The 27,222-nt window shown below is 37.4% G+C and overlaps 1 protein-coding gene across 3 annotated transcripts in view; it reads right to left on the bottom strand.

The window, feature by feature from the left end:
- Positions 1 to 558: 558 nt before the first annotated feature.
- The window catches only part of cog1 (component of oligomeric golgi complex 1), a 36,338-nt gene continuing 9,674 nt past the window's right edge, over positions 559 to 27,222 (bottom strand). For 2 of the 3 annotated variants that reach the window (XM_048555280.2, XM_048555282.2), the window contains 12 exons: positions 25,987 to 26,168; positions 25,594 to 25,764; positions 23,566 to 23,722; positions 20,693 to 20,903; positions 18,182 to 18,982; positions 15,372 to 15,518; positions 12,176 to 12,337; positions 9,442 to 9,569; positions 9,213 to 9,321; positions 8,038 to 8,147; positions 7,176 to 7,254; positions 559 to 1,893 (listed from right to left, as the gene is read on the bottom strand). In XM_048555280.2, the coding sequence (XP_048411237.2) occupies positions 1,747 to 1,893; positions 7,176 to 7,254; positions 8,038 to 8,147; positions 9,213 to 9,321; positions 9,442 to 9,569; positions 12,176 to 12,337; positions 15,372 to 15,518; positions 18,182 to 18,982; positions 20,693 to 20,903; positions 23,566 to 23,722; positions 25,594 to 25,764; positions 25,987 to 26,168 (2,404 nt within the window). In that variant the 3' untranslated portion in view covers positions 559 to 1,746. Of the gene's footprint in view, positions 1,894 to 5,945; positions 6,000 to 7,175; positions 7,255 to 8,037; positions 8,148 to 9,212; positions 9,322 to 9,441; positions 9,570 to 12,175; positions 12,338 to 15,371; positions 15,519 to 18,181; positions 18,983 to 20,692; positions 20,904 to 23,565; positions 23,723 to 25,593; positions 25,765 to 25,986; positions 26,169 to 27,222 lie in introns of all 3 variants that reach the window. The other variant, XM_048555281.2, reaches the window with a different exon arrangement.

The raw sequence follows: 27,222 nt of genomic DNA, 5'->3' as shown, positions 1-27,222 counted from the left end.
TGGAGGTCTTTCACAGTAAGCAGTGAGCTTAATTCACCAGGTACCTGCTCTTCTTTCCTGGTCAAGATTTTGAGGCCCAGTTTGTTTGGAAAGATAGAAAGATGAACATTAAAGGAGGCAGGTTGGTGCATCAAAAAAGTGTTTAACAGGCTTTAATAACCAATTGGCAAATCATCACTGCTTTGCAACGACCTTGCCACTCCATTTGTGAAAAGCAAAAAAGATGGAGCAAAATGTTCCAGATAAAAATGTGTTCTGCTGGACCTTGGATCAGAGATAATGGGAACTGCAGATGCCGGAGAATGCAAGATAACAAAGTGTGAAGCTGGATGAACACAGCAGGCCAAGCAGCATCTCAGGAGTACAAAAGCTGACGTTTCAGGCCTAGACCCTTCAGAGAGCTGGACCTTGTCTGCTTCTGCCACAAATCTCACCAGTGCCGACATCACCCAGACCAATTCTGCCAAGTTTCGGATCATTGAATTCCTGGCTGAAAATACATGTACTTGTTTGATAGCAAATGAGGAACACACAGCAAGAAGTACATATCCCTGATTATATCTTGAGTTATATTTAATAATAGCCAATCAAAATTAGTAAAACTCCTCAAATGTTACATGACTTAAAACTAAACATCGGTAGCATACATCAAGATGGATGCAAAGCTGGTATCTCGAAATACAACAGAATTCAATGTCAAACCATAATGCCACAATCAAAAAAGGCTTTAGTACCATTGAAAGTAAGTTATCTTTCAAAGAGGATTTCAGCTACAATTTTACAGCAAGTCCTTAAAAGGAATTATCTGGAACATCTGTCTGTCCATCACACAGGGGTGATAATCTGAAGCGCTAAAATATTTACATATATGGAAAATGAAAATCCAGTAAAACATAAGGATCAGGGAAATTACTAACTGTTGTATTTGCATGTGCAGCTTCATTTGGGGAGATTGAGTATTTTATCTTTTACCCCACTAAATGTCGTTTTGAACGTACTATTGTACGTAAAAATCAAATAGCAATAACCTACCCATTTTTACAAGCAATAATAAACAATGCTTTGAAGCAGCTGAAGGAACTAGTCAACAAACTATTAGCACTGATTGTAACTTTTCATCATTTGTAAAAAAGGCAATGTGTTTCAGTTTGGAATGAAATGTTAAATTGGAACATTAAAAATGTCTTAAGATTTTGCAACAAGAGGAGAGAGGAAATCTTTCCCTGAGCTTCATTTTATTTACAGCTATGCCCCATTAATGGAAGATGTAAACATTCAGAAATATTGTTAGCATTCAATGAAAATAGGACCACATACTCCGTAGTCCTTATGACATGGAAGTTTACTATTTGGTGGATATGCACTAACAAAAACTACATGTTGAAAGGGAGAATGGCTGCATATATGAACAGTTGAAGAATTTATTCATTAAATGCTACTCCTATACTTCAGAGACATGCTCATACTACCAATCTGGTTAACCAATTCAATGCCATTAGGAATTCATCTATATTTCATGTCAATGAAGATTCAAGTTATCAGTATCATGTGGCTCACAGTATGTTGTGTTTTCCAGAAAAAAAACCTCTCAAAAATGGCAACTGATAAATTAAAGCAGCTGCCACTGATTAGAAATACATTAGTATTTGTGAAATACAAAAAAGTTACATAAGATGGTAGATGAAATTTCATATTTATTAAATTGTATCACACTGCGTGTTACTTCTGGTTAAATAACTGGCATCATCACTTTGTCATACTCGAAAGCCAGCCTAGTTTAAAGAGGGATGATGAAGATGACGATGACACATCATCATCTTGAAAATCTGCCAGTTGCCGGAATAAGGAGCCGGGTCCCTGACTTGCATCTTCTATGACAGACGAGGGAAGAACCTGTACCAACCAAAGACAAAAAAAGAGTTTCAGCAGTACAGCCTGGATACATTTACTGTTCAATATGCACATTATAGCAAAATAGCAGAGCTACCATTAAGCTGTATTATTCGCAGCAAAGCAACAATGTGGTTGCAATAATTATATCAAGTCATGTAGCTCAACTAGCCAATGCACAAACACTCAAGCACCCATCCTCAAGCCTCAAGAACCATGAAAGAAATTCAGCATTACCAATATACTCCCTTTCTATCCTTGCAGAAAGGAAAGGATACTGAATCCTCTGAGCAAATGTTCTGTAAACAGCAAATGATTTGTTTGGAGTTCACACTGCTCGTACGTTTCAAATCTTGTTATTTTACGCACACTTTACTTTGTGAACAGGAAGATTAAATAATCTGATGTCACTAACATGCAAATCAGAAATCAAGCTGATTTGTCAGAATTCAGTACCTTTATTGTTGGAGTAATATAAATTATGGAAATAGATAGACAATGAGACAATTGCTTGTATTAATTACAACAAAATGATATCATCTCCAGAATCCATGAGTGAAAGACTTCAAGTACTAAGAACTTTGGATTAGTTCTGGTTAGTCACACAGCTGTTCACCCGACAGAGTAAACTAGATCTATGAGAGCAGTTTTGGCTCCAAATAAAATTTCCATTGGCTCACGGTACTGAACAAAGAATAGCTCATCCTCAGAGTCAAACTATTTTCTACGCTTGGTTTTAATATCACTCAAAGTTCAGACTAATTTCCCTAATCATCCTCTCATTCCAAGTTTGTAAAATGTGAGAAACAAACAGTATTAAAACCAATGGTGGCATAAAAGTAAAAACTGAAAGAACTAAGGATGCTGTAAATCAGGAACAAAAACAGAAGGTGCTGGAAAAGTTCAGCATGTCTGGCAGCATCTCGGAAGAGAAATCAGAGTTAATGTTACGGGTCCAGTGACCTTTCCTTAGAACAGTTCTGCTGAGCTTTTCCAGCGACTTCAGGTTTTGAGCCACATAACGTGTTCTGTTTTTCCAACAGTGCCAAGAGTAACCTACCGAAAGATTACACACAGGAAACAAATATGAAGCACTGGCAATCATTCGTGGCAAAATCACTCATTTAAACAAAATGACAACTGTTAACAGCTCACATCATAAACATCTTGTGTGCATCATCAGTAAAAGTAACAAGCAAATAGGGCACTCTAGAATGTATCAGTCATCTATGCTGTGTTAACTAAGCAGTGTTATAATAATTGAACAGCATTTTAATGAAGCTATTCCCTGCCTAGTTGATGCATTGGAATTAGAAAAACTAAAGAACTTTTTAAAATGAAGAACTTCCATCTCGTTGGAGGAGTCAGGCCAATCCCCACAAAACATGATCTAGAAACTTTGCTCACATTTCAACAACTGTAACAAATTCCACTGCACCAGCTGAGGCAATCCATGACATTGTAAATAAAGCAACATTCTTATTAAGAAAAATTAATGGATCATTTAACAAATTTCAGTATCTGAATCAAAGTAGGCATTAAAAACTAAACAGTTCTTCCTTCCACCACAGGGTGTATACCAGATTTTATTGAAATTTGTCCTTTTTTTCCAAGATAGTTTGTCTACAGACAAACTAGGGGGTGAAAACAATACCGCTACCCAACTTCAGCAGGTGTAATTAGCAGTGCCTAGTACCGAGATGGGTCACTCTCATCTCAGACAACAAATAGAAGAAAAAGAGATTTGAACTTAGTACAGTCCTTATCTAGGTTCACTACATTGATTCCAGCGATGAAGGGTGTGTCTTATGGGAAGCGCGGGCATGAACGAGAAAGACAGACAGAGACAGTGCGCAAGCGAGAGAGAGCATGTGCAAGAACACATCTACACTGCTCAATCAAGCTCAGAAGAGGAGAATGAGGGGATATCTAACTGAGATATTAAAGTTCTGAAGGGAATTAGCTAATTAGATTTAGAAAAGATATTTCCTCACGTGGGGCAATCTAGAGGAGGAGGCCATTATAGTTTCAGGATAAAGGGTAGCAGATTTAAAACATATAGAAGAAAAAAATACGTCTCTCAAAGGGCTGTGAACCTCTGAAATTCGCTATTCCAGAATATGGTGGATGCCAGGTCATTGAGTAAATTTGAGACAGACAGACAGACCACCTCTTAATTAATAATGATTTGAAGGATTATGGAGCACACAGAGGCAAGTGCAGTTGAGGCCAAGATAAGATTAATCATGATTGTATTAAATGGCAGAACAACCTGCAGGGACGGAATTGTCTACTCCTGCTCCTAGTTCTTACAGTCTCATCTAAAATCTTGCCTTTGCACAGCCAACAGCTGAATGGACTTCATCACTAACAACATGCATTGATAAAATGGCTGTACGTGATATCAATGTAGATTCTTGTTTGGTTTCAGTTAAAAATCACTGTCATACTTCTCGCATGCTCTGAAACAAGCTGAAGGCAAAATATCAGCCAGCAGAAACTCTTTCAAAAGAACAAATGCACTCCAGTAAAAACAAACATTCTCTGCAGCAGTAAATTAAACCAATTAAATTGGATCAGAAACATCTCAGCTGTATGGTGAAGATCACACCATGGAAATATTTTACACTAGAGTGTTCAGCCGAATGTCAGTAAGTAGTAATTTTGTGATTCTTGAAATTTTAATTTTCGGCACTCAATACCAGATGTTACTTTTTTTATATACAATGCTGCATGAGAGATATGTGCAATTTGTAAACTAGTTTAAAAAACTCTTCTCCTCAAAAGGACTTAGCACACTCAATCATAGGCAAATATTAAAGTCTCAATCCTTCTACAAGAAGAGGGAGGAAAAGATTGCCCCTTGCACCAAGCCTAACTAATTCCATAAAACATGAGTAATCAATTGATGACAAGTTAACTTTGCAAATCAGTTAATTATTCACAAGTTCAGCTAAAGAGCTCAATCGATACAGACTAAAATAGTATATTAACAAACAGCAGAAAAGCATCACCAAGGATACATTATTATATTCAGGCAACGATAACACCAGTGCATTTAAATTTAGCAGAACATCAACTTCAGATTGTCCAAAAGCTTAAAACTATCAAGTGTTAAATTATTAAATGTGTTCATGGTAAATTGAATGGCATTTTCTTGGATTTATTACACACGGCAGAAATTGGAATATTAGACTGCATTTAACTCCATGGCACTTGTGTTTCTCAACTCTAAACTGTGCTCATGGAATCAAATCACGAGTTTAGACAAATTATTTATATATTTTTGTCCAATTTGGAGTAGTATCTGATATAATTTTGAAGAAAGTTTTTGTTAATCACAAAATCTGCAGAGTTAACCAGGGATTAAGACAGAGTTCCACAAAATCAGACTCTGCGACAGTTTTTACGTTAGGAAATACGAGGATCATCTTTCACCAACTTTCCCAAATACTTAGTAGAAACCAAGATAAATAAAAATGATATCAATAGGAATTTTTTCAAGTTGGGAAAAGACTAGAAATTTTTGGAAATGATAGATCAGGAAAAAAATAGATTTAAATTTTGAAATGCAGCAGAGAATATGAAAAGCAGGAACTGGGGTAGAAAACAAAGAGCAAGTGGAACTTCTTTTAAAACATTAAACTGTTTAAATAAGCAATTCAGGATAACTGCTACAGCAAATGACTTGTTCTGATACTTTTAATGTTATGCTCACTTCATGTTCTGGTTTGAGCTGAAAACTGAATGTGAGTCTACCAGAGAAACAGGAATCTGTGTTTTAAAACACTGAAACTTACACTTTGATTGATTGGAAAAGTTGAGACTTCTTAGCTGTTTACAATGAAAATTTAATTCAAAGTAGGATATAGTTTTAATTTAACAAATTTACTCTTAATTAGGCTTTTATTTTTACAGCTTCACACTAACACTGTGCAATCACTCACCACAAATACACTGCTATTGATTGTTACCTGACAATAATACTGTCTACTGTATAGTTACTGAAGCTGCAATGCAAAGCTAAGTACACTGCACACAGGATGATTAAATACCCAATGACGCTTCAAGAAAGTTGCAGGTGTGACAGCTCAATATGTCAACTGAAACTGAATTTACAGAAAGGCATTAAATTAAATAACATTCACTTTATAAAGCGTAATTTTTACTTAAATGTCATTCTTGTAAGACTAAGTACTGTAGAATCAACAATAAAAACAAAATATTGTAACAATTTAGCGATCAAAATTGCCCATATTTACGTGGATCAAGAGAAGAGTCAAAGATTGTATCGGTCAATATGACACACTTTTCCAATAAATCAGAGTCTGGTCTGTTTGCCACCATTTCTGAATATGCTAACGTTTAAATTGATAGATATTGTTATGATACTATGGCTTTAACAGCTTTTTTTTAATGGACAAGAGGTTTTAAGACAAAGGCAATGAGCAGTCTACTACAGCCACTGGAGTAAACAGCTTGAGGGGCCTTGGGGCTTAGAACAATAGAAGCATAGAAGCAACCTAAATGGGTGTGCCCACACACTCATAACCAGACTTTTTAGCTTTAATTTTCAGCAGTTGCTGTTGGCGTCTTGAGGTGGAAGATTCACTTTATGCTGCAGGAGTTGCATGCAAGACAATCTGTTTTCTGAACGTGTCTTTTGCCAAGGGTACGTTTATGGGATGCAACTATGTTGGAACAATTAATTAGCAAAAGTTACGATATCTATTATTCTGTTAAATTTTCCAACAGAGTTAAGTTATTCTAATTCCTTCTTTCTTTTGTTGTGTTTTAATTATAGTGGATGAATAAAGCATGTTTTGCTCTAAATCTGGTAGTTTAACCAATCGAATTGCATCTGACACACAAGACTTTGCATTTACGCTTAAAAGAAGAAAAAAAGTTAGGGTCTAGGCTACCTTCTTATTATATTTTAAGGTGGGGTTTCTGCAAACAATCTGGCAGAGTCTGCAATGCCATAGTGCAGCTCCTAAGCTCCACATCAGGCCATGTTTAAAAGGAGTTAAACACCAGGGTGCAAATCATCATCTTCCACAACAGAAGGATGCTAAGTATTTGTCAGAATATCAGCTTGTTATCTTTTTGAGGAAAAGCAGGTCAAGCTACTGAATGCAAACAAACTTCAATAAGGCATCCAAACATATTTTATAAAAGCTTAAGATTTAGACTAATACTCTGAACCACAAGTCTATATTTTCGCTTTTATGCACATTTATAAATAACACGTAACATTAAAAGAAACAAAACAATTAAAAATTGACCTGATTCTTAACTTCATTTCCCTGGACAGATGATTTAGGCTTCCGTGAACTTGACATACTAAGTGGTAACAAACCAAATCTAGAAATAAAGATTTATAGTATTGACATCACACACAAATTAGTTTACCTCTAAAGACAAACAATTATTGATCAGAGCAAGTGAGAAAATTAATATGCATTAACTTAGCTGAATTGCTGGCCTGCTAATTTGTTCAGTGTCAAAGCAGAAATTGAGAGTTCTTTATGTTTCAGCTACACATTTCACTTTTACCAAAGTCAGTTGACAAGCAGGCACATAGGGAAATAGAATTTCTCACCAAAACCACTATGGTATAAACCCAGTGGTCGATGCATACTAGCAGCATTATTCATCAAAATGTCATGTTCTTATTCTACTGGACCACTTAAAAAGGAACACTTTTCTGATACATTGGGACGACTTAATTTGAGAACTTCAGTTCATGCCATCAACAATCAATGTAATGCTTGTACAGTGCTCAAAGAGAACTTTAAAAATCAAGCAAAATTGATTTAGTGCAGATCCTGTATTTACATGTAAATGTAAAATGTCCCCAGGCATTTCACAGATGTGCTATCAGACAAAATCTAATCAGAAATCCTTCAGGACAGACATCTTCTAGTTTCCAAATTGTTAAATTATTACTGTCAAAGCCAATTTGTGTTCAAAGAAAAGCAATATATTTTCACTTTTTAGACATTCAGATTAAAATCAGATCAATCATACATATTTATTAACCTTAAAATTTGTTGCAATTTTCAGCAGGGAACATGAAAATATGCCTAAGTTTCCCACAGAACAACCCATTCAACCATGTCATACAAATGCAATAAATTCATTTACCTGATCTGACTGGAAGCCAGTGGTAAGATATTATGAGCTTCTTGTGAGTTAAATGGTACACTTCTATTGGTGTATTGTTTCTCTGTGCCAGTTAATAACCCAAATAATACCTAAACAGAAAAATGTCTATTTATACGGTACTTTTCCACATCAATACAACATCTTCATGTCAGACACACAAGGTCACTGAAGTTTTGGTGCATCACATCACTGCTTTGGCAAGTTTTATATTTCTAAGACAGACATGGTTATAGAGCTCAGGTATTCAATTCTGGGAAAACACTTCTGGCCAATAAAATACATTTTCTGGAATTAGGGATTTAAGAGGACACCTAGGATACTGAGGATCAAGGAACCAACTTTGATCAGAGAGATTCAGGGAATTCAGAAGTAAGACAATACACAATACAGCACAATCAACAGATTCTTCTTCCATGCTAGATTTCCTAAAGCGAACTAGTTTTACTTGCCTGCGTATCTGTCTAAACCTTGCTTACTCATACGCCTGTCCAAATGTCTTTTAAAACGTTGTACTTATTCTCACCTCTACCAGTTCTTCTGGCAGTTCCCTCTATATACGCACCATCCCCTCAGGTCCCTTTTAAACCTTCCTCCTTTCACCGTAAACCTACACCCCTCTAGTTTTGAACTCCCCTACCCTTGGCGATTCATCCTATCTACACCTCTCATGATTTCATAAGCCTCTAAAACATGAGCCCTCAGCTTTCTACACTGTAGAGAAAGAAGTTCCAGCCTAGTCTGGAGTCTCTCTCAGAAAATAAATAGTGGTAGAATATAAATAATTACCTGATTTAAATTTTGCAAATGTTATGTGAAATATAATGCAAAACCTGAAGGAGCGAAATGAGCAATTACAATAGCTTTTCCACTTATAATAGCAATCATGCATATTTTCTGATAAAGTATGCATTTTACTTTCTGTACCGTACCTCAGAAGGGAAACAAAAGCATGTAACTCCATTCCTTTATCATACAGTCAACCCTGTGCTTTTGGGACCAGTCAAACACAAATTACAGCAATGGCATGGCAACAAACTTACCCTTTCTCAAATTTGCTCAACAATTCAGATTAATTAAGAAATTGATCCAATAATCCAGCCAAATTTGAAAAAGACAAGAAAATGTTATTCTGAACATGGCTACTCTCTACTTACTGAGGTTCTTTGTGAAAGTTTGTTCAGATTGTTGTTAAGATGTGGAGTAAAAACATCCAAATCAAATGGATCAATATAGCTTTCCAGCGTATCAGCTACCTTCTGAACCCTGATTCAGAAAACAAAGAAGAATATCGACCTTAATACCTGAATTGTTCAATATCACAAGCATATTAAAAGGAAGAACATTAAGCGGAATAACTTTGCTACTTAAAAGGAGGTTCAGTACCTCGGGTCCTGCTGGATCCTACTGCTTTTTACCTCTTCATTTCTGGCCGTTAAAATTGAACCAAGATACCGAAGATCAAAAAGCAACTGCAGAGCTCTATTCTGGGTTAAAGGGAATGCAGAATTACCCTGAAACAGAACACAAATTGAAGAGCAGAACATGAGTGCTAATATTTAGCAAATACATTCCAAGAAAGTTAGTTCAATAATAAGTTAGTTCTAAGGAAGGGTCACCGGACCCAAAATGTTAACACCGATTTCTGTTCAGAAATGCTACCAGACCTGCTGAACTTTTCCAGCAATTCTGATGAAGGGTCTGGGCCTGAAACATCAGCTTTTGTGCTCCTGAGATGCTGCTTGGCCTGCTGTGTTCATCCAGCTCCACACTTTGTTATCTTGGATTCTCCAGCATCTGCAGCTCGAATTATCACCAGCAATTTGTGGTTGTTTCTCGTTCAATAACCCTTCACTTATGAAGGAGTCAGAAGGAAGAGAGTATTTGAAATAACAACTTCTGATCTTTAAATACAGTGGGTCTTACTACAAACTCCATAAATAGTCAGTGAAAATGGCAGAGTTCCACTGATAGACAGATAGTAAGAATTACTGATTCTGGAGTCAGAGATAACACCATGTGGAGCTGGAGAAGCACAGCAAGCCAGACAGCAAAGGAGCAAAGTTGAAGTTTCAGGTCAGGACCTGTCTTCAGAAGCTCCAATGATTCCCTGAACTTACAGCAACACACAACAGAAGCTGTTCAAAGTTACTTCCTTAGATCTATGGCGATAGAACACCTTTCTTCTCACGAGCAGCTTAACACACTAATTGGAAAGGCAGCCATCAACTCTGGCCAATGGAAGCAGTAGACACAGCAAGAAACTGGATCCACAGGACTAAGAAGCTCTCTCTAGACAGAAGGGGGAGGGGGAAAAAAAAAAGAGTGCTGCCAAAGTAAGCAGGATCCTTGGGTGTAATCAGGAACTAGCAATTTTGAAACAGCATTCGCCTTACTATAAATCAAACAAAAGAGGAATTATTTGGGGCTGTACAGAGTTTTATAAAAAAAAAAGTGTTGTACTTCACATAAGGATTGGAGTGAACTAGACACGTTTAGAGGAAGTTTAAGATATTCTGATTCTGTGTCAGGATTGCATACTTTATCCCAAAGAATGGAGATTAGAAGGGTGCAGTAGTGATTGTAACAAGGTCAACCAGATGGACCTCACTGAATGAGTTCTCTGACAGGAGCTGTTAATGCAGTCCAATCAGGGGGCCCTGGCTGACAGATAAGGAGTATCAGAGGTTCTGTTCACTCAAAGCTGGCTCAGAAGGATTTGGATCAGTGTCAAGGACTCACCATATGTAAAATGAAGGATGACTTGGTGATGGCATAATGGACCCTGCGGAGTTAGTTGAGGTGGCATTTAAAGCTTTGGAAATATCATATCATAAGTTTAATCTTTTGTTGCAGTAAATTACTGAAAATAATACTTTGGAATATTCTTAAGAGGTATTCCCACACCACTAATGTGACTTTAGCAAAAACAATATCAGTAGGATAATGGTCAACATCAAAATCTGATATTTGAATTTAAATGACACAATAAAGACAGTCATCTGTTGTAAGGATGCAATATCTGCAAAGTTAACGTAGTCTGTTTTTAAATATATTTTCACAGGATGTGGATGTTGCTGACAAGACACTGCCCATGAATGGGTAGCTTGTTAATTAATTTCAGACAGCAGCTGATAAGTCAACTGTGTTGGAGTCACAGTGGTCAGGATGGTAAAGATGGTAGATACCCTTCTCTAAAAGGCATGCATGCAGGTTTTTCTTGAAGGACAATTGGTAATATTTTTAAATTAGGTTTGATCCAAATCTTATTAATGGAATTTAAAATTCCACCAATTGTTATCACTGAATTTGAACCCATGTTTCAACTGGGCCTCTGTGATTACCTGTTTTATATTAAAAAAAATTAGAGAAATCGGCAACTAGTCCTATACAAAACATACTGCAAGTTGACATGAGAATTGCTATCACCACCGTAAACATAATCACTGTTGGGTAAGAATGGCTACACATTCAATCCCTGGGAAATAGCAAGACAAAAGCAAAATAAGTTGCACTATCACACTGAAATTAAAGATACTGTGTAGTTTTTTCATCCCACACATTATCAATAAACGAGGATTGGGCTGTTTCCTTTTATTAAAGTGAGGCACCCAATTCTTCGTGTTTACTCATAGAATCTCTACAGTGAGAAAGCCAGCCATTCGGCCTATCTGTTCCACACTGACCCCAAGAGCATCCCAACCAGCCCCCTACCCTATCCCTGTAACCCTGCATTCACCATGGCTAAACCACTTAATCTACACATCTTTGGACACAATCAGACAATTCAGCATGGCTAATCCACCCTAACCTGCGCATCTATAGACTGTGGGAGTAAACCCACGCAGACAAGGGGACAATGCAAAACTCTACAGACAATTCCCCACGGGCAACTCAACTAACTGATCTGAATCAAAAGCAAAAGGATGGACTAGAAAAGGAATTACAGACAATGACACATGCTGAAGTTCAAAAAACTAAGAATCACAAATCTCACTGAACAGCATTTTACCTCTTAGAATTTTGCCCTAATACTTTGTGCAGTTATATTGCAGTTAAACTACTAGTTTGAGCAATACCAACAATTCCCTGGTAAGGTTTTTAAAAAAAATATACACACCTTATCTAATTTTGCAGAACACAATGTTTCATAACCAGTAAGCACCTCATCCAAACAAGTCTTCAGCAACTCCTGAAGCGTAACCTTAGGAAGAGCGTGACCTCCAACCCGGTTTACTTCTTGGCATAACTGAAAGAGCAGCGACTGTACATACCAAGATGGCTGTCAAACAAAAACCAAAAGACACAAAGCAAATTCAGTGTCAGAATAATAGTTGATTATTCTTGAAATGTTAAATTACTGAAGATAAAAATCAACATCCTTGGTGGTATAACAATTATAGGTAGTTCTCCTAAAGTACGATAGTTGCGTTCTTGTGCAACCTTGAAATAATAGAAAATCGCATTATAAAGTGAACTTGCTTTACTGTACAGGAAAACAGTCACGTTATCCAAACGTTTATTATTCATCAATCACGTACAGCTAATTCATGTTAACAAAACACATGTTATAGCAGAAATATCTGCATAGGAAAGTAAACCTGCTAACCAAAAATTTTCGCTTCTCACCCCTCAACACATTTCTTGAAATTAAAAACGCATGGAAGAAAAATACGCATATCGTTTGCAAGTTTACAAAAGACCAAACTGCAAAGAACTGTCATTTTGACAGACCATCTATAAAACTTTCCAAATAAACTTTTAGAAAATTATTATTACTTGGAGAAGTTTTATAATTGAAGGTGGTGTCTCAGAGAAAAAAGTTACTACGGTTGATAGGAGGAAGTTGAGTGAACTCCAACAACAGTGGTTTGATTGGATGTATCTAAACAATACAAACAATTAATTCAGTTCCTTTAGTTAAGCCTTGCAACAGTTGGAAATTTCATTAAAAGCTCAGCAGTACTTGTGAAATACTTGGAAACAGACACAAATGCCAAAACAAAGTTCATTTCTTTGATACAATTGATTTTTTAAAATGGTGTTCCAATAAAGGGATGGAGTGGTACTGTAAATTATTTTTACTTCCAGCACCTGAGGCAAATCCACAAATCAGGTCGAGCAGTGGAATTGGACAACAGCTCAGAACACAAAACGATATGCAAACAGGCAAAACAGAGAAAAATCAGCTAATCTAGACAATTACGGAATAGTGGACATAGGAAGGAGAAACACAATGTGGATACTTCACAAATTGATATGGATGAAGGGGAATTGACCTAGGAGTGTGAATAGACTTGAAGTTAACTATGTCCTATGGATGCCGAACAGCCGTCAACAAAGCAAAAAAGGGCATTGAACTACACAGCCAGAATAAAGATTGAACCTTGAAGCATGTAATTGTAAAACATGGACAAGATTGTTAAGGATATGGAGAAAATCAAGCCAGAATACAACTTTAGATTAAGGCATGGCTACCAAAGTGACGAAAACTAATAGCACCAAAATCCATCAATTTCAGGAGAATTCATTTTCTCAAGGAACAGCTTAAACTATGAAGGGTGCAACCAAACAACAGCTGTGAAGTCAGCATGCAGTAAGCAGCCACATATAAGACCAAAATTCTTTCAGATAGTAAACTAGGTAAGTTAAAATACACTGATTATCCGTTGTTTTTAATTTATATTTTCAAGTAGTGAAATAAACGATTGGATTAAGATTAGATTTAAAATATTGAAAGTTTTGAAATATATAAAACTTTACATGTAATATTCCACAAATATAAAACTAGTCTTTCCAAAACAGCGAGTTTGCAACAGCAATTATGAATTGGCAAAACATTAAAAACCCATCAGAACATAGAACAATACAGCACAGAACAGGTCCTTCAGCTCTCAATGTTGCGCCGACCTGTGAACTAGAAAGATCTCATTCAATGAAGTTTAATTTTTTTCATAGGTTTTTAATGCCAACAGCATTAAAAGGAGTCAATTCATTATTCTGGGATTACTTATAAGAGGGACCTAAACAGCATACTGTGGAATGAATAACAGCCTTTAGACTGTGTTCATCAGTGGATATAACCTGTGTTAGAAAGGGTTTCTCAAATATGGGAGCATGATTAACCTTTCTGATTGACTTGGATATTCAAGCGTTACAAGTGGTGAAGTGAACAGAAGACCAAGCGTTCACAAGTCCTTCTTTTCTTTTCCAACTCTGGCTATTTCATTAAACTCACAATGCGACCAATCAAGTCTCATCGGAAGAAGAGAAAGAACTAGGCTGAATAGAACTGTTGTCCATCAGTAAGGCATGTTTTCAAGCAAGGTTTAATGAAAAAAAAATCAATGTCACGTATCCTAAAATAACTCATATTTGTAATCTACCTTCTTCATATCAAGGCCCCATTTGCTCCCAGCTTTAAAATCAGTAAAAATGCAAAAGGCTCCTTCTTAAATGTAATGCCCAATTCACAACCAGATTGAACAGTTCAATCTTAGTGTAATAAGTATTTATATAATTTTACATTTCAATCCTGTATTGTGCATATTGTCAGGGTTTATGTTCTCGTTCATCTACAGTACCAATAGATTAGATTACAGACATCTGTGGTTTCACATTACTTTGAGCACTACTTTTACTGCCTCAGAAATAGCCCAGCAAATTCCAGCAGCAGTCAAGCAACAGTTGTACTTTACTATAAATAACAGTGGGGATCATTATGTGTGAACTAATGAACATCCCACACTTCGTGCTACTTTCTGCAATTATTCTAAATTCTAATTGTCAAAAATAAAGAATGTGTGTCATTGGAAACTGGGGTCAATTGCTATCCAGCTCGAGAAAATGTTGGGATTTAATTCATCGTACATACAACAAAATCCTTATGGAGAAAATTGTAATTAGTCATCCTAGTAATTGTGGCTACCATCATTAACCCAACTTCTGCCCACCGTGACAACAAACTCCGTTAATTTTGAAATGACCCTTACGCGGCGGGGGTTGGGGGGGGGGGGGGGGGGGGGGGGGGCGGTGTGGTGGTGGTGGAATGAGGGAAAGAGCAATGAGACAGAAGAGAGTGGAAAAAAATAAGTAAGTGCCAGAAGAGAAGTCAACATTTAGAAACTAACCTCTCAGTCTTACTGGCAAAATAATCAGAATAATTAAATGGAGGCTTTATCAAAGTAAAGTCAAAAATCAGAAAATGCAGGTATTAAGGCCATAAAGTAACTGCAAGTCTGTTGTGTTAAATATATAGAGAAGAATAAAAGATCTCTAACGAGTTCCAACACAGAAAAATAAATAATTACTCAAACCTGTACAGGAAGACGAATTTTGGATGTAACACTATTTCCAGCTTCTGTTTCCTCCTGAATTTCAATTTCATCCCAGTTGGTGGCTGTAGATAAAATGGCTCCAGCTGTATGGGAGAGCAACGTTCGAGTGAAATGGTAAACAAGAGCCTTAAAGAAATCAAATTTAAGTGGTTAGAAAGGAACAAGACAACCAGCAAATACATTCTTACATCAATTTTAAAGTAAACTGGTGTTTGTATTCAGTTGTAACAATCAAAATGTATCACGATTTGCAAAAGACAATATTAAATTCCTCAGTATAAATGTGCCCATAATTCTAGAGTTTCACTATTTAAGAAATAGTTAATACTACAATCTTCACATTTCTAAATATTTATCTCATCCAGTAAAGAATAACATTCAAAAGTCCAAACATTTTGCAGACAGCTGTATTTAAAACTCCTCCATTCATGACATGTGGCCTTCAGTTATTATGAACATTTACAGCCAAGCCCCTAACACCTCTCAAGACAGTTCATTTCATAAAATGTTGCTCAGGCCAAACTATAATTAATCAACACCCCTATAATGTCAGAACCCTTAGGTGCAACTAATTCTCCTGCATGATCATTAAGCCACATGAAGTCATACCAATCACTTCGTATCAGGTGACGATTGTAGAAACCAGATGCTGTTAGTAGCGTAATAATTGCAAGATCACGCTGATTTTAAACTGATCACTCAGCAAAATTCTCCTTGTTTTACTCAGCATTCACTAATGAAATCAAAATTTTACTTGAGTGACAGTAGCGTTGCTCTCGGAAGTGTTTACCTTCCAAATCCTGTAAATTATTTAATTATTTGGCACTTTTGAAAGTTGAAAGTTAACATTATGATTCTCAAAAGCCACTTTATTACGCTACCTTTTTCATTATGATACAAAAAGCTTTAATTTCAGTAATCTAAAAGATAATAGGATAAATATCATTTGAATAGGATTCCTTCATGTAAACCTTAATTCAGCAAATTGGATATATTGATGAGTACATCAGAATAAAATACTTTACAAAAAGGTCTGGGTTCCCAAATTCCTGTTAAAATGATCTTTTACATTGCAACATGATTTTGGTAAACAAGATGGAAGATGCAACAAAAGGAAAGCAAGCAGCTGCCAGCCCATACAACAGAAACCTTCCTCCTTTTGTTCTCTGTCTCGAGCATTCAGTTACACAGAGACTCCTCGGCAATGGGAAGTGACTGGATCGGTGTTTCAGGTCTTTTTTTTAAAAATAAAATTCCTTCTGTCAGTGTTGGCAATCACTGGCTTGTTTATGTTGAGACACCATGAACTTCACTACTGATTTATAATGTTATAAAAGCCGAACAAAATCAGCAGCAATAAAACCAGATTTCTAATACAGATCCATTACTTGCTAATAAGCATTGATACAGCAGATGTGGACAGTGGACTGATTATAAAACACACTTTCCGCTGCAAGAAGAATTATTCCAGGCAGACTCCAGAAAGATTGATCAGTATCTCTCACAATGAGATAACAAATGAACAGATTAGGTGCTAGTGGAATTGTTCAAAGTGAACAAAAACCATGAATATAAATGTTTTAGATGATGAAAATAAGTCAGACTAAAGAAGAAATTGACCATTGCTGTCCGAGATTTGCACTACCATAAATTTAACAGAAATGGCTTATGATAAATTTTAAACAATGTACTATATGCAATCCATTCTTCCAATTAATATTTAATTGCCAACTTTTCACTCACCCAATCTCCAGTCTGATGCTTCCACTGCATCTATTTTCCTAGGTACATTTAATTCAAAATTACCAACTTACACAAAGGAAAGCCAATGGACTTGATCTACTTGGATTTACAGAAGGCCTTTTACGGGTGCCATACATTAGGCCGCTAAATAAGAGCCCATGGTGTTAGTGACAAAGTACTGGCATGGATAAAAGATTGGCTGACTGGCAGAAGGCAGAGAGCAGGGATAAATGGGATCTTTTTCAGGATGGCAGACAGACTGGTGGAGTTCCGCAGGTGTCAATTTTGGTACAACTAGTCACGTCACACATTAACGATCTGGATGAAGAACCTGACGGCATTGTTGCTAAATTTGCAAATAATATGAAAGTAGGTGGAGAGACAGGTACGTGTTGAGAAAGTGGGAGGCTGCAGAAGGACTTGCACAAGGTAGGAGAGTGGGCAAAGAAGTGGCAGGTGGAATACAATGTGGGAAAGGATAAGGTTATGCACTTTGAGAATACAGGTGTAGACTATTTTCTAAACGGGGAAATCACAAAGGGGACTTGGAAGTTTTCACTCAGGATTATCTCAAGGTAAATGGGCAGGTTCTGTTGGCAGTTAAGAAAACAAATGCAATGTCAGCATTCATTTCAAGGCAGCTAGAACACAGCAGCAGAAATGAAATGGTAAGGCCATATGAGGCTCAGGTCAGACCAGATTAGGAACATTGTGAGCAGTTATGGGTCCTGGATCGAAGGATGGATGTGCTGGCTTTGGGAGGGGTCCAGTGAAGGTTCACAAGAATGATCCTGGGGACGAAGGGCCTATTATATGAGAGGCAGTTGAGGACTCCGGGTCTGTACTCAGTTGAGTATATTCTAGCAGAAACGTTAGTATATGTTCATACTGCCTTCCTGCCCCACTCTCTCAACTTCGGTTACACTTTTGAGCAGAAATATGAAAATCTGAATTCGAATAACTATTTTCTTGAAAGAGTTTCTAATGAATAAAAGCAAAAAAATGAACATAACTACCAAAGAAAATAGGTAAATTTAGTCACTTACCTTTGATATGGTAACATTCCAAATCCTGTAAGCACTAGTGCTCTGTTGCAACAGCTGATCCTTTACTTCCTGCCACTTGGCCTGTGCTGGTTTCACTTCTTGTGCCTTCCCCTTGCCCAGCTTCTTGACAGGACGGGGTTCACGTACAAGCTGATCATTACTACTCGATCTACCCCAAATACACTGCTTTAGGTGAGGGCAGAGTTCTCCTATGGATTGACATAACCGTGCCATGAAAAGAACAGCACTGAGATTGCAATCCTTCGGAGAGTATATGCAATTTTGCAATCCTTCTTCTGCAGTTTTAAGCTCCACTTTCACACAGTCCAGGATATATTGTACACAAGAAAGGCAATGTGTCCGTAGCATTTCTTCAACCTTAGCTGTATCAGCGTACCTATCAAATGCTGAATTCTGTAGCTGCGAGGATGAGTGGTCATTTGAATTGTCCTTAACGGTAGAAGAATCTGGTGGAAGGTACATGACTAAATCATCCAATTTAACTTTTAATTTGGAGTCAAGTGCAGAACAGAAACTTTGAACGCAAAGTGTGAGAGCTTGGGCCTTCATGGAGAGTCCACTCTTTACAAACTGGCTACGATTTGCAATGCTGACCCAGGCAGTGTCTGATAGAAGGTCATTACTGCTCTCTGACCAAAGAAATGCAGCAACATTGTACTCAAACTCAACAGCTTTATTCGGAAGAGCACTGAAGTTTTTAACATGAAGATCCTGTACAGCTGAAACTAACAGCTGCTTGGAACTGTTTGAGATGGATTCCAGACCTTCTTTTGTCAATGCCTATTAACAAAAAAAAAACAAAAAGGGTTTCATTGTGTATCTAGGAGGACCAAAATCCCAATGCCACCCACAACAATTTTGTTAAAGTTACTTAAATTTAGAATTTTACAAACCAAGTGTTCCTTTATTTTGATCTCACTTTGACGCTAAGCATTTTAAATATAATTTTAACAAACTTACACACTTAAGCCTTAAATGAACACCAAACTAAAGGCGCCACTGCAGCAGCCACCAAAAGCTTGTCAAAAGATCCAAGTTTCACAAGCGATCTTCATGGAGAACAGGAAGTTAAACAGGCAAAGAATTTTAACAATTCCAGATTATGGGGCTTGGATGTGGCAGCTGCTGATAAGATAGTGGCAGAGGGTTCATAAAACAGCAGTTCCTGAAGAACCGTGTCTGGGAGAGACAGGGGTTGGAGGAAAGTTGCAACTTTAAAGGAGGGGAAATAATAGTAATTGGGTGGTGAGTTCATGCATGGAATTTTAGCGCAAGGATAAGAATTTTAAATTCAATTTCTTGAAAAGACTGTCTGCACCAACCTAAATTGGCGCCAGAGGCGAGGGAAGAGCAAGTACTTGTGGAAAAGACATAATATAATTACAGATGAAGTAAATTTTACAGAAGGAAAAAGTATAGATGGGTCGGTGGGAAAACTTTGGGATGGGGTATGGACATCTCTGCAGAAATAAAGATAACGACCCTTGCTCCTATCTTAAACACAAAGTGGGTTTGTTCATGAACTTCAGAAAACGTGAAGAGAGTCATCCCTGGATGAGTCAGATACTCTGCATCTCTTATGCTAAAAATTGGACAGTACAGTGGTTGGAATTCCAACAGTCCAGATGTGAAGGTCAGGAAGATTGGCCATACTAAATTGCCTAAAGTGGCCAGGTATATGCAGACTAGGTAAATGCAGGGTTACAGGGATTTTGGGTTGGTGGGGAGCTCTTCACAGGATTGGTGCAGACCTGAAGGCCAAATGGAGATTCTAAATTGCTGGCAAATGATAAATAAAACATAACCTCTGAGCATTTTAGAAATTGTAATGTAGACTAATGCCGATGTAAATTAATTCTCTCAACAATAAAACCAACTTCAGTGACTTATTGCAAGGGTCACAAAGAAAAAGTGGATCATATCCTTTCCTAAATACCCAGATCCAAGCATAGATTTACAGCATGAGCCAAAGTACATCAATGATTTGAACAGTGAAAATAAAATATAGTAGCATTATTGCAAAATTGTAGCAACCAGACATTCAGCCCACCAAGTTTGCATTGAATCAATAGGATCATGGTTGATCCTCCACCTCAAAATCATACTCCCGTTCTCTCCCCATATCCCTTGACACCTTTAATGTCCATAAAACTATTCTTTCTTAAATACATTCAGTGACTTAGCCTTCAAAGTTTTGTGGCAAAGCATTCCACAGGTTCCCCACTGCAAGAAGTAACTTATCCTCTACATAACACTGAATAGCATTTCCAGTTACCTGAGACAGCGATGCCTCATTCTAGACCTGCTCAAGAGAGTCTATCCAGCACTGCCAGAATTTTGTAAATTTCTGAGATCTCTTACCATTCTTCTGAACTTTGATAAAGATAAGCACAGTCAACACACCTTCTCATATTCAGTGAGAAAGAACCTAAATCTCTAAAAGCACAACACTTGCTTGCATTTGATAGGAGACAACTTGATGTTAACTACCTGTAACCTGTCAAGGAAGAGCTGCTGAAGGAAGTCCTCCCAGAATGAGAAAGGTTTCTCTAATAATCGGCTGCACAGAGTTTCCCAGTTCTGACTTATTGATTCACTAGTTAGGAGTTCCCACACTGCATCTCGAATTCCAGCAAGACCCTTCAGACTTTTCACATAGATCAGCAGGTTCCCAATTCCAATCTTTATATCATCCTTACACCTTTATTTAAAAAAAGAGAGTCCAGATCAGGCGTAGAAAGTTAATTGCATGTAATCTAAATATTATAATTAAACATGGTATATAGAACAAACATTGTTTTTAAAAACCACCTATTTGCAGGATCTAAATTTATATACTTCTGTTAACAACTAGCTTTTGAAATTGTAATTCTGGTATCCTGCATTCAGTTTTGCTGTTAAGTCTCAACATGTGCCTTTGAAATTTAAAAATTTGCTTATCCACACAAAACGTTCTGTACACCATTTGATCACAACCCAATGTGTGTTTAAATACAGTTGTCATGGAAAAAAAATGCAGAAAGTGACATTATTTAAATGAATGGAACAAAACAAAGACATGGGAGATGTACACTGTCTGTAATGTTGCTTATTTGAGTGTTTGTACGTAGGTGTTCATTGTCATGGGGTTGGTTAACTCAGTTTGATGGACTGCTGGTTCGAAACGTATAGTGACTCTACCAATGTTGATTTAATTCCCATACTTGCTGGAGGTTACCATGTGAAATCTCGCTTTCTCAATGTCTCCCCTTGCCCAAGGTGTGATGATCCTCAGGTTAAATCATCACCAGTCGTCTGTTCGCTAATGAGTGCGCAACCCTATGGTCCAGGACGATGGCAACTTTACTCACATTCTCATTGCTATGGCAATTTCATTTGTAATTTAGTAAGGGCAAGTGTAATAAATTTTATGTTTGTTTTATTTAAAGTAAATTCCAACAGGCCATCTGTTTTTCTTAAAGCACTGTTTTATCATTTATCTTCTGTAAAAGGATTTAACACCAGTGAAAGGCAACATTTTTCTGTACTGGCTATCATAATGGAGATTTCAAGATGGGGGCATAGTTTTAAGGTGAGAGAGGAGAGATTCAAAAAACACAAGGAGCAAATTTCTTACACAGAAGGTGGTTCACATGTGGAATGAACTTCCAGAGAAAGTGGTGGATGTGGTACAATTACCGTGTTTAAAGACGCTTAGGTAAGTACATGAACAGGAAAGGTTTGGAGGAATATGGGCCAGGTGCAGGCAGGTGGGACTAGTTTAGATTGGGATAATATTCAGCATAGACAGGTTGGGCAGAAGGTGGTGTATCCATGCTGTAGAACTTTATAACGCAATTACATGATCCAACTACTAGATAGCTCTGTAGAGTAAAATTCTAAAATCCTTGCCATTCCATTACCAACTTGTACATAATCCAATTTATACACAACACTAATGCCACGGAAATTTGTGATAATGAAAATGATGCTCTTATCCAAGATAGGTGCTAAAGCAGATGCCAAGAACAAGCTAAGCATGTCATTATTATAATCCTATACCAGTAGTAAAAATGCGTCCAAATAAAATTTCAAATCTAGTTTATTGTTGCATACATTTCTCCCTTACAACAGAATTAGTTCACATCAGTTTGACTCAATGGCAGCACATGATAGGGGAGGTGCCAGGGGCTCAAGATAAAGGACAATATAACACACATTGTGAGGAGGAAAGTTTCAATTTCCGATTTGAATGAACTGTACCCCTTATATCAGAGGATCACTTCAGTATAGAAACAGGCCACTCGGCCCAACATGTCCACACCAACCCCTCCAAAGACCATCCCACCCAGACCCACCCTTTCCCTGTAATCCTGCATTTCCCATTTCTAACCCACCTAATTTACACACCCTTGGACACTATGGGCATTTTAGCATGGCCAATCCACTGACCTGCAAATCTGTGGACTGTGGAACAAGCCAGCGAACCCGACAGAAACCCACACAGACATGGGGAGAATGTGCAAACTCCACATCGACAGTCGCCCAAGGGTGGAATTGAACCCAGGTCCCAAGTGTTGAGGCTGCAGTGCTAATCACTGAGCCACCGTATTGCCCTATACTGGTTTGATATGTACATATCAAACCAATGAAGTGAACTAATTGCTAATTTTCTTTCATAAATAAATGCAGTTTGACCTCAGATCATAACTCCACAGGCAAATGCAGTTTAATTTCACTGGAGATAAGACAGCATTTTGAATTTACACATAACTAAAGAATTATTGAGCATCATACATACATTCTAAATTTTGTTTGCATTGGGAGGGCTACAAACTACTTTGTACAGTTCATTTCTCAAAAGTCACAGCTAACATAACCCTGCAATTTCTCCTAAAGACCTGCACAGCTTATGTATTTCAGTTACGATGCTTTCTGGTTTGATGCATGGCTGGGCATCCATATGGAAACAACAAAGTTATGTAATAAGCAGTCTAGCACACCCCAAGCAGATCTCTGCTCACTTTAAACAGGTGTGTGTAGACTCAGAAATGTGGACATCGCTTCAGTTTAAAAAGCACATCTGGATAAAGTTTGTGAAATTTCTACACAAACTTTCCATAAATAATTTTGAAAGTGACCAGACACTGCTAAAGACTCAAAATAGGAGAAACAAGCACACAAAGTGGAAATATGGGAATGAGGTAAATAGTCAGTAGTAAAAACATCCAAACAGCCTTCATTTACAATTTGAAAAATAATTTATGGGCTCTTTAGATTTACTATTGCTAAATTCTGCAGTTAATCCACAAATTTCCTTATTCCTAACCCACTGGTTTTCTGCTCTTCAGTGCACAACATGCAAGTAAAATTCAGTGGATTACATGTTGATCCATTGCTGAAGTGTGTCTCTCAGGTAGTCACGATTTATTGGATGAGCAAGAGTTCGCAGTGAAGGCTGAAAATCCACAATAGATGGTGGCAAGTATTTGAACCAGGTCTCAGATTTCATCTCCTCTTTTAACACTGTGATTCCTTTATCTGTAAATGTGAAAGACAAAGATGTGCTTACTTGCTTGTGAACACAATCAAAATATTCTAACCAACATTTCCAAATGCCCACTGTGAATGAAAGTAATGAATTCTATCTCAGAAAACTGCATTTAAGACTGCAGCTCTCACACAAGTGATTTTAACATGACAGAATGCAATGCTAGTGCTACTTCCAGGATAGCAGGATCAAATAGTTTCAAATTATACTACAGACACTTCTAAATCCTGGTGTACTCATTAGCACAAATTCATGCTGAAGCATCTTTCCTGGATTGCTTTTATCCTTTGCATTCTAGTACCTCATGCAAGCAATCATGTAGATTAAGACAGAAACCAAACAAGTGGATTACAAGGTGCACAATACCACTGCAACTCATTTGTTGTTTTCTTGGTCTACAGACTGAAAAGAAGCAAAAGATACTGCTTTAAATCAAGTATTGGCAGATGTTGTAGTTTTGAAAATTAGTTAGCTGGAAATCATTGAGAGTTACATCAACAAAATTGACTCATTCAAGCAATTCTGGGTGTTGGGCAGATGTGGGAGATAGGGTGGGGGAGAAAGAGCGAGCAAGATGAGAACAACGTCAGAGGCATCAGCACTGTGTGTTCTTTCATTCAGAGCAGTTATGCCCAGATGCAGTCCTTTGACTTTTCAACTTTCTGATCGTTACACACTCAGCAACCTGATTCATTCCTGAGTTACTGGCTACAACTTGTATGTGGACAATGTAGCAAAAACATCCAGCTTGAAGAGAAACCACCACAATCTCTCTCCCCTCTTCCTGTGAAATGACAGATAATCTCCCAGTAGCTGGTCTCACTTACTATTTCCCAGTAAACAGCTCTCTCTGCAAACTGTTTATTTAAAGAAAAAAGGGGCACAAACCTTAGTCTTTGAAAGAGACAAATTCTCAACCAGTGGAAGACAGCATCGGAATGCAAACAATCTCATTTAATCAGCAAATAACTGACAGCGCCAAACAACTTCAACTCATGGGTCCAAACTGGACCTAACAAATTCTTTCTTGATTGTTTCAAACCTTTAATAATTTGACTCTTTAGCGAGTCTGTATAACAGTGTAATTTTTAAAAAGCGGTACAATTTAAATTCAAACATTATAAGTTAGCAAGTTGCTTTCTTGCCACTGGTTAAAAGCAGCTTAATTACGAGAAACAGGTATTTTCTAGTGAACGGAGAAACCCAGTGTGCAGCTTCCTTGAACAAGAATTAGAAAGATGCCAAATTGGGCAATTCTGTGGCTTATTCAAATTTTCACATGTGGGACAACTCCAGAAATGCTAGGGCTTGATTTCCACTACCCCAGTGAGTTGTGACACCTGTTTTAAGCAATGTGATTCACAGGCAAAGCTTTTTCAATAAATGCACTAGATTGTAATCAGGAGCTAAAATCAAATTCGTACTTTTCCTCCCAAGGAAAAATAATACAATTCACTTGCATCCTCACATCTCCCACTCTGCCAGGATCAACTAAATCAGCCCGGATCTTCATCCAACCAGCAGAGCTCATTCGACCCAAAGTTACCTCTACTTCATTGGGAAAACAGATTCATACTTTTAATTTGGCTAGACAGCTAAACACATTGAAGGAATTTTACATTAAAAGAAGTACCCTTAAATATTATTTAAACTTAAAAAGAGAAAAATAGTAAGGAGCAGAACAGAAAATGCTATTAACCACTCTTGAACCAAAATTTATTTTATTTGTCACTAACTTATAATTTCAACTGACAAACAGTTGTCATTTCATTAATCTAGCAAAAATAATAGTTCTAGAATAATTTTCATGGATATTTTACAAGCTTTTAATAGAAACCAACATCAATAATCCCATACACACCTGCTGGAGACTCACTAGTGATGGATGCCAAAGTAGTGAAGAGTAGGCCACAAGTCAGTTTGTTATCTGGCACTTTTCCTTCAGTCGATGTATAAAACACAGCTTGAGCTTGATACAGTGTGGCAGCTAACAGCTCAACCAGTGAGCATACCTGTGCCTTAATACCAGCACCTAAAGACATAACAAAAATTTAATTTAGGCAAATTTCTAAATATAAACTAGCTTTTGACTCCTTAAGAGTACCATCGAGAAAGAACAGACTCAACTCATTAGAATCTAATAACTGGCTACTGGCTAGTTAGTTTTCATTACAGTTTTCCTTCCCCCCCCAAAAGACTAGATTCAAACACTTACTCCTTTTCCTACAGAATTAAGTCCAAACCTGGTGCTCACCGTGGTGCAGTTGGTTAAGTGACTGCTGAATTGCTGATTTCCTAGCTAAAAGGAAATCAGCAAGAGCTTGGCGTGGTGAACTATCTTCCAGGAGCATTATGGCACATAGAGCTTCTGCAATAGCTTGATCTGAAATTGCTCGTCCCTTCAGCAGTATTTTACTCTCTTGTAAAATGGATGCTCTAGAGAAAAAAACCAAACAAATTTAGAAACTTCATAACTGTTCCTTAATTTCACAGATAATTAATGCTAGGCCTTGAACAGATATTTCATTCTTCATGATTCATTGAAAAACCAAGAATTTTTTGGCCTGAATTTTAAGGTTTTCTGGTAAAGGACAAGTCACATCCATTTTGGCGGAGCAATCTGCATCAAGACACCCAGTGAATTTCTTGCTGAATACTCACTAATACTCCCCGTGAAGACAGAGAGCTGAATAGTTAAGAGCAATGAAATGTAAATAGCTATCCACATACTCCAGAGGCGTGTCATAGCACATCTGAACAGATTGCCACAAGAGTCCAAATACATTTAACCAGAAGTGGTGCCCCTACCTCTGAACCACAAGACCTGGGTTTAAATCCCATCTGCTTCGGAGGTGTGGAATAACATCTCTGAACAAGCTAATTAGAAAATATCTAAGAAGGAGAGTGTAGGCTGTTGTGGTGCAACAGAGAAGTGTCCCAAAGTCTGGGCCAAGAGACCACAAATTCAAGTCCCATCTGCTCCAGATGTGCGTTGCAACAGTGAACTGGGTGAGGAAAAAGTAGTAACGAGAACATGCATGTTTCTGTTTATCTTAAGAACCTGATTGTATTTAAATAATACAAATTCTATGAGTAATTTATTCCATGATTTGACATCAAAACAAACAGGTATAGCTGTCAGCCCTGGTATAATTGTTGCACAGATTGAATATTTACAGTATAACTATATTCACAGCTTCTTGTTATTTTTTATACAGGTGATGATAACGGTATAGTGGTATTTACAATAGATTAGTAACCCATAGCCCCAACTTAATAACGTGGGGACATGGATTTGACGTGGCAAATGCTGAAATTTGAATTCAGTTAATAAGTCCGGAATCATAAAAGCTAGACTAATGGTAATCAGAAACCATTGCTGTTGAAACCCAATCAGTTCATTAATGTTTTTGAGGGAAGGAAAATCTGCTATCCTCATCTGGTCTGGCCCATGTGACTTCAGACCCACAGTCATACACTTGACTCTCAA

Source organism: Stegostoma tigrinum, chromosome 22, assembly GCF_030684315.1.
Source record: "Stegostoma tigrinum isolate sSteTig4 chromosome 22, sSteTig4.hap1, whole genome shotgun sequence".
NCBI lineage: Eukaryota > Metazoa > Chordata > Chondrichthyes > Orectolobiformes > Stegostomatidae > Stegostoma > Stegostoma tigrinum.
The sequence above is the reverse complement of the archived record's forward strand: the minus strand, read 5'-3'. Positions and strand labels throughout refer to the sequence as shown.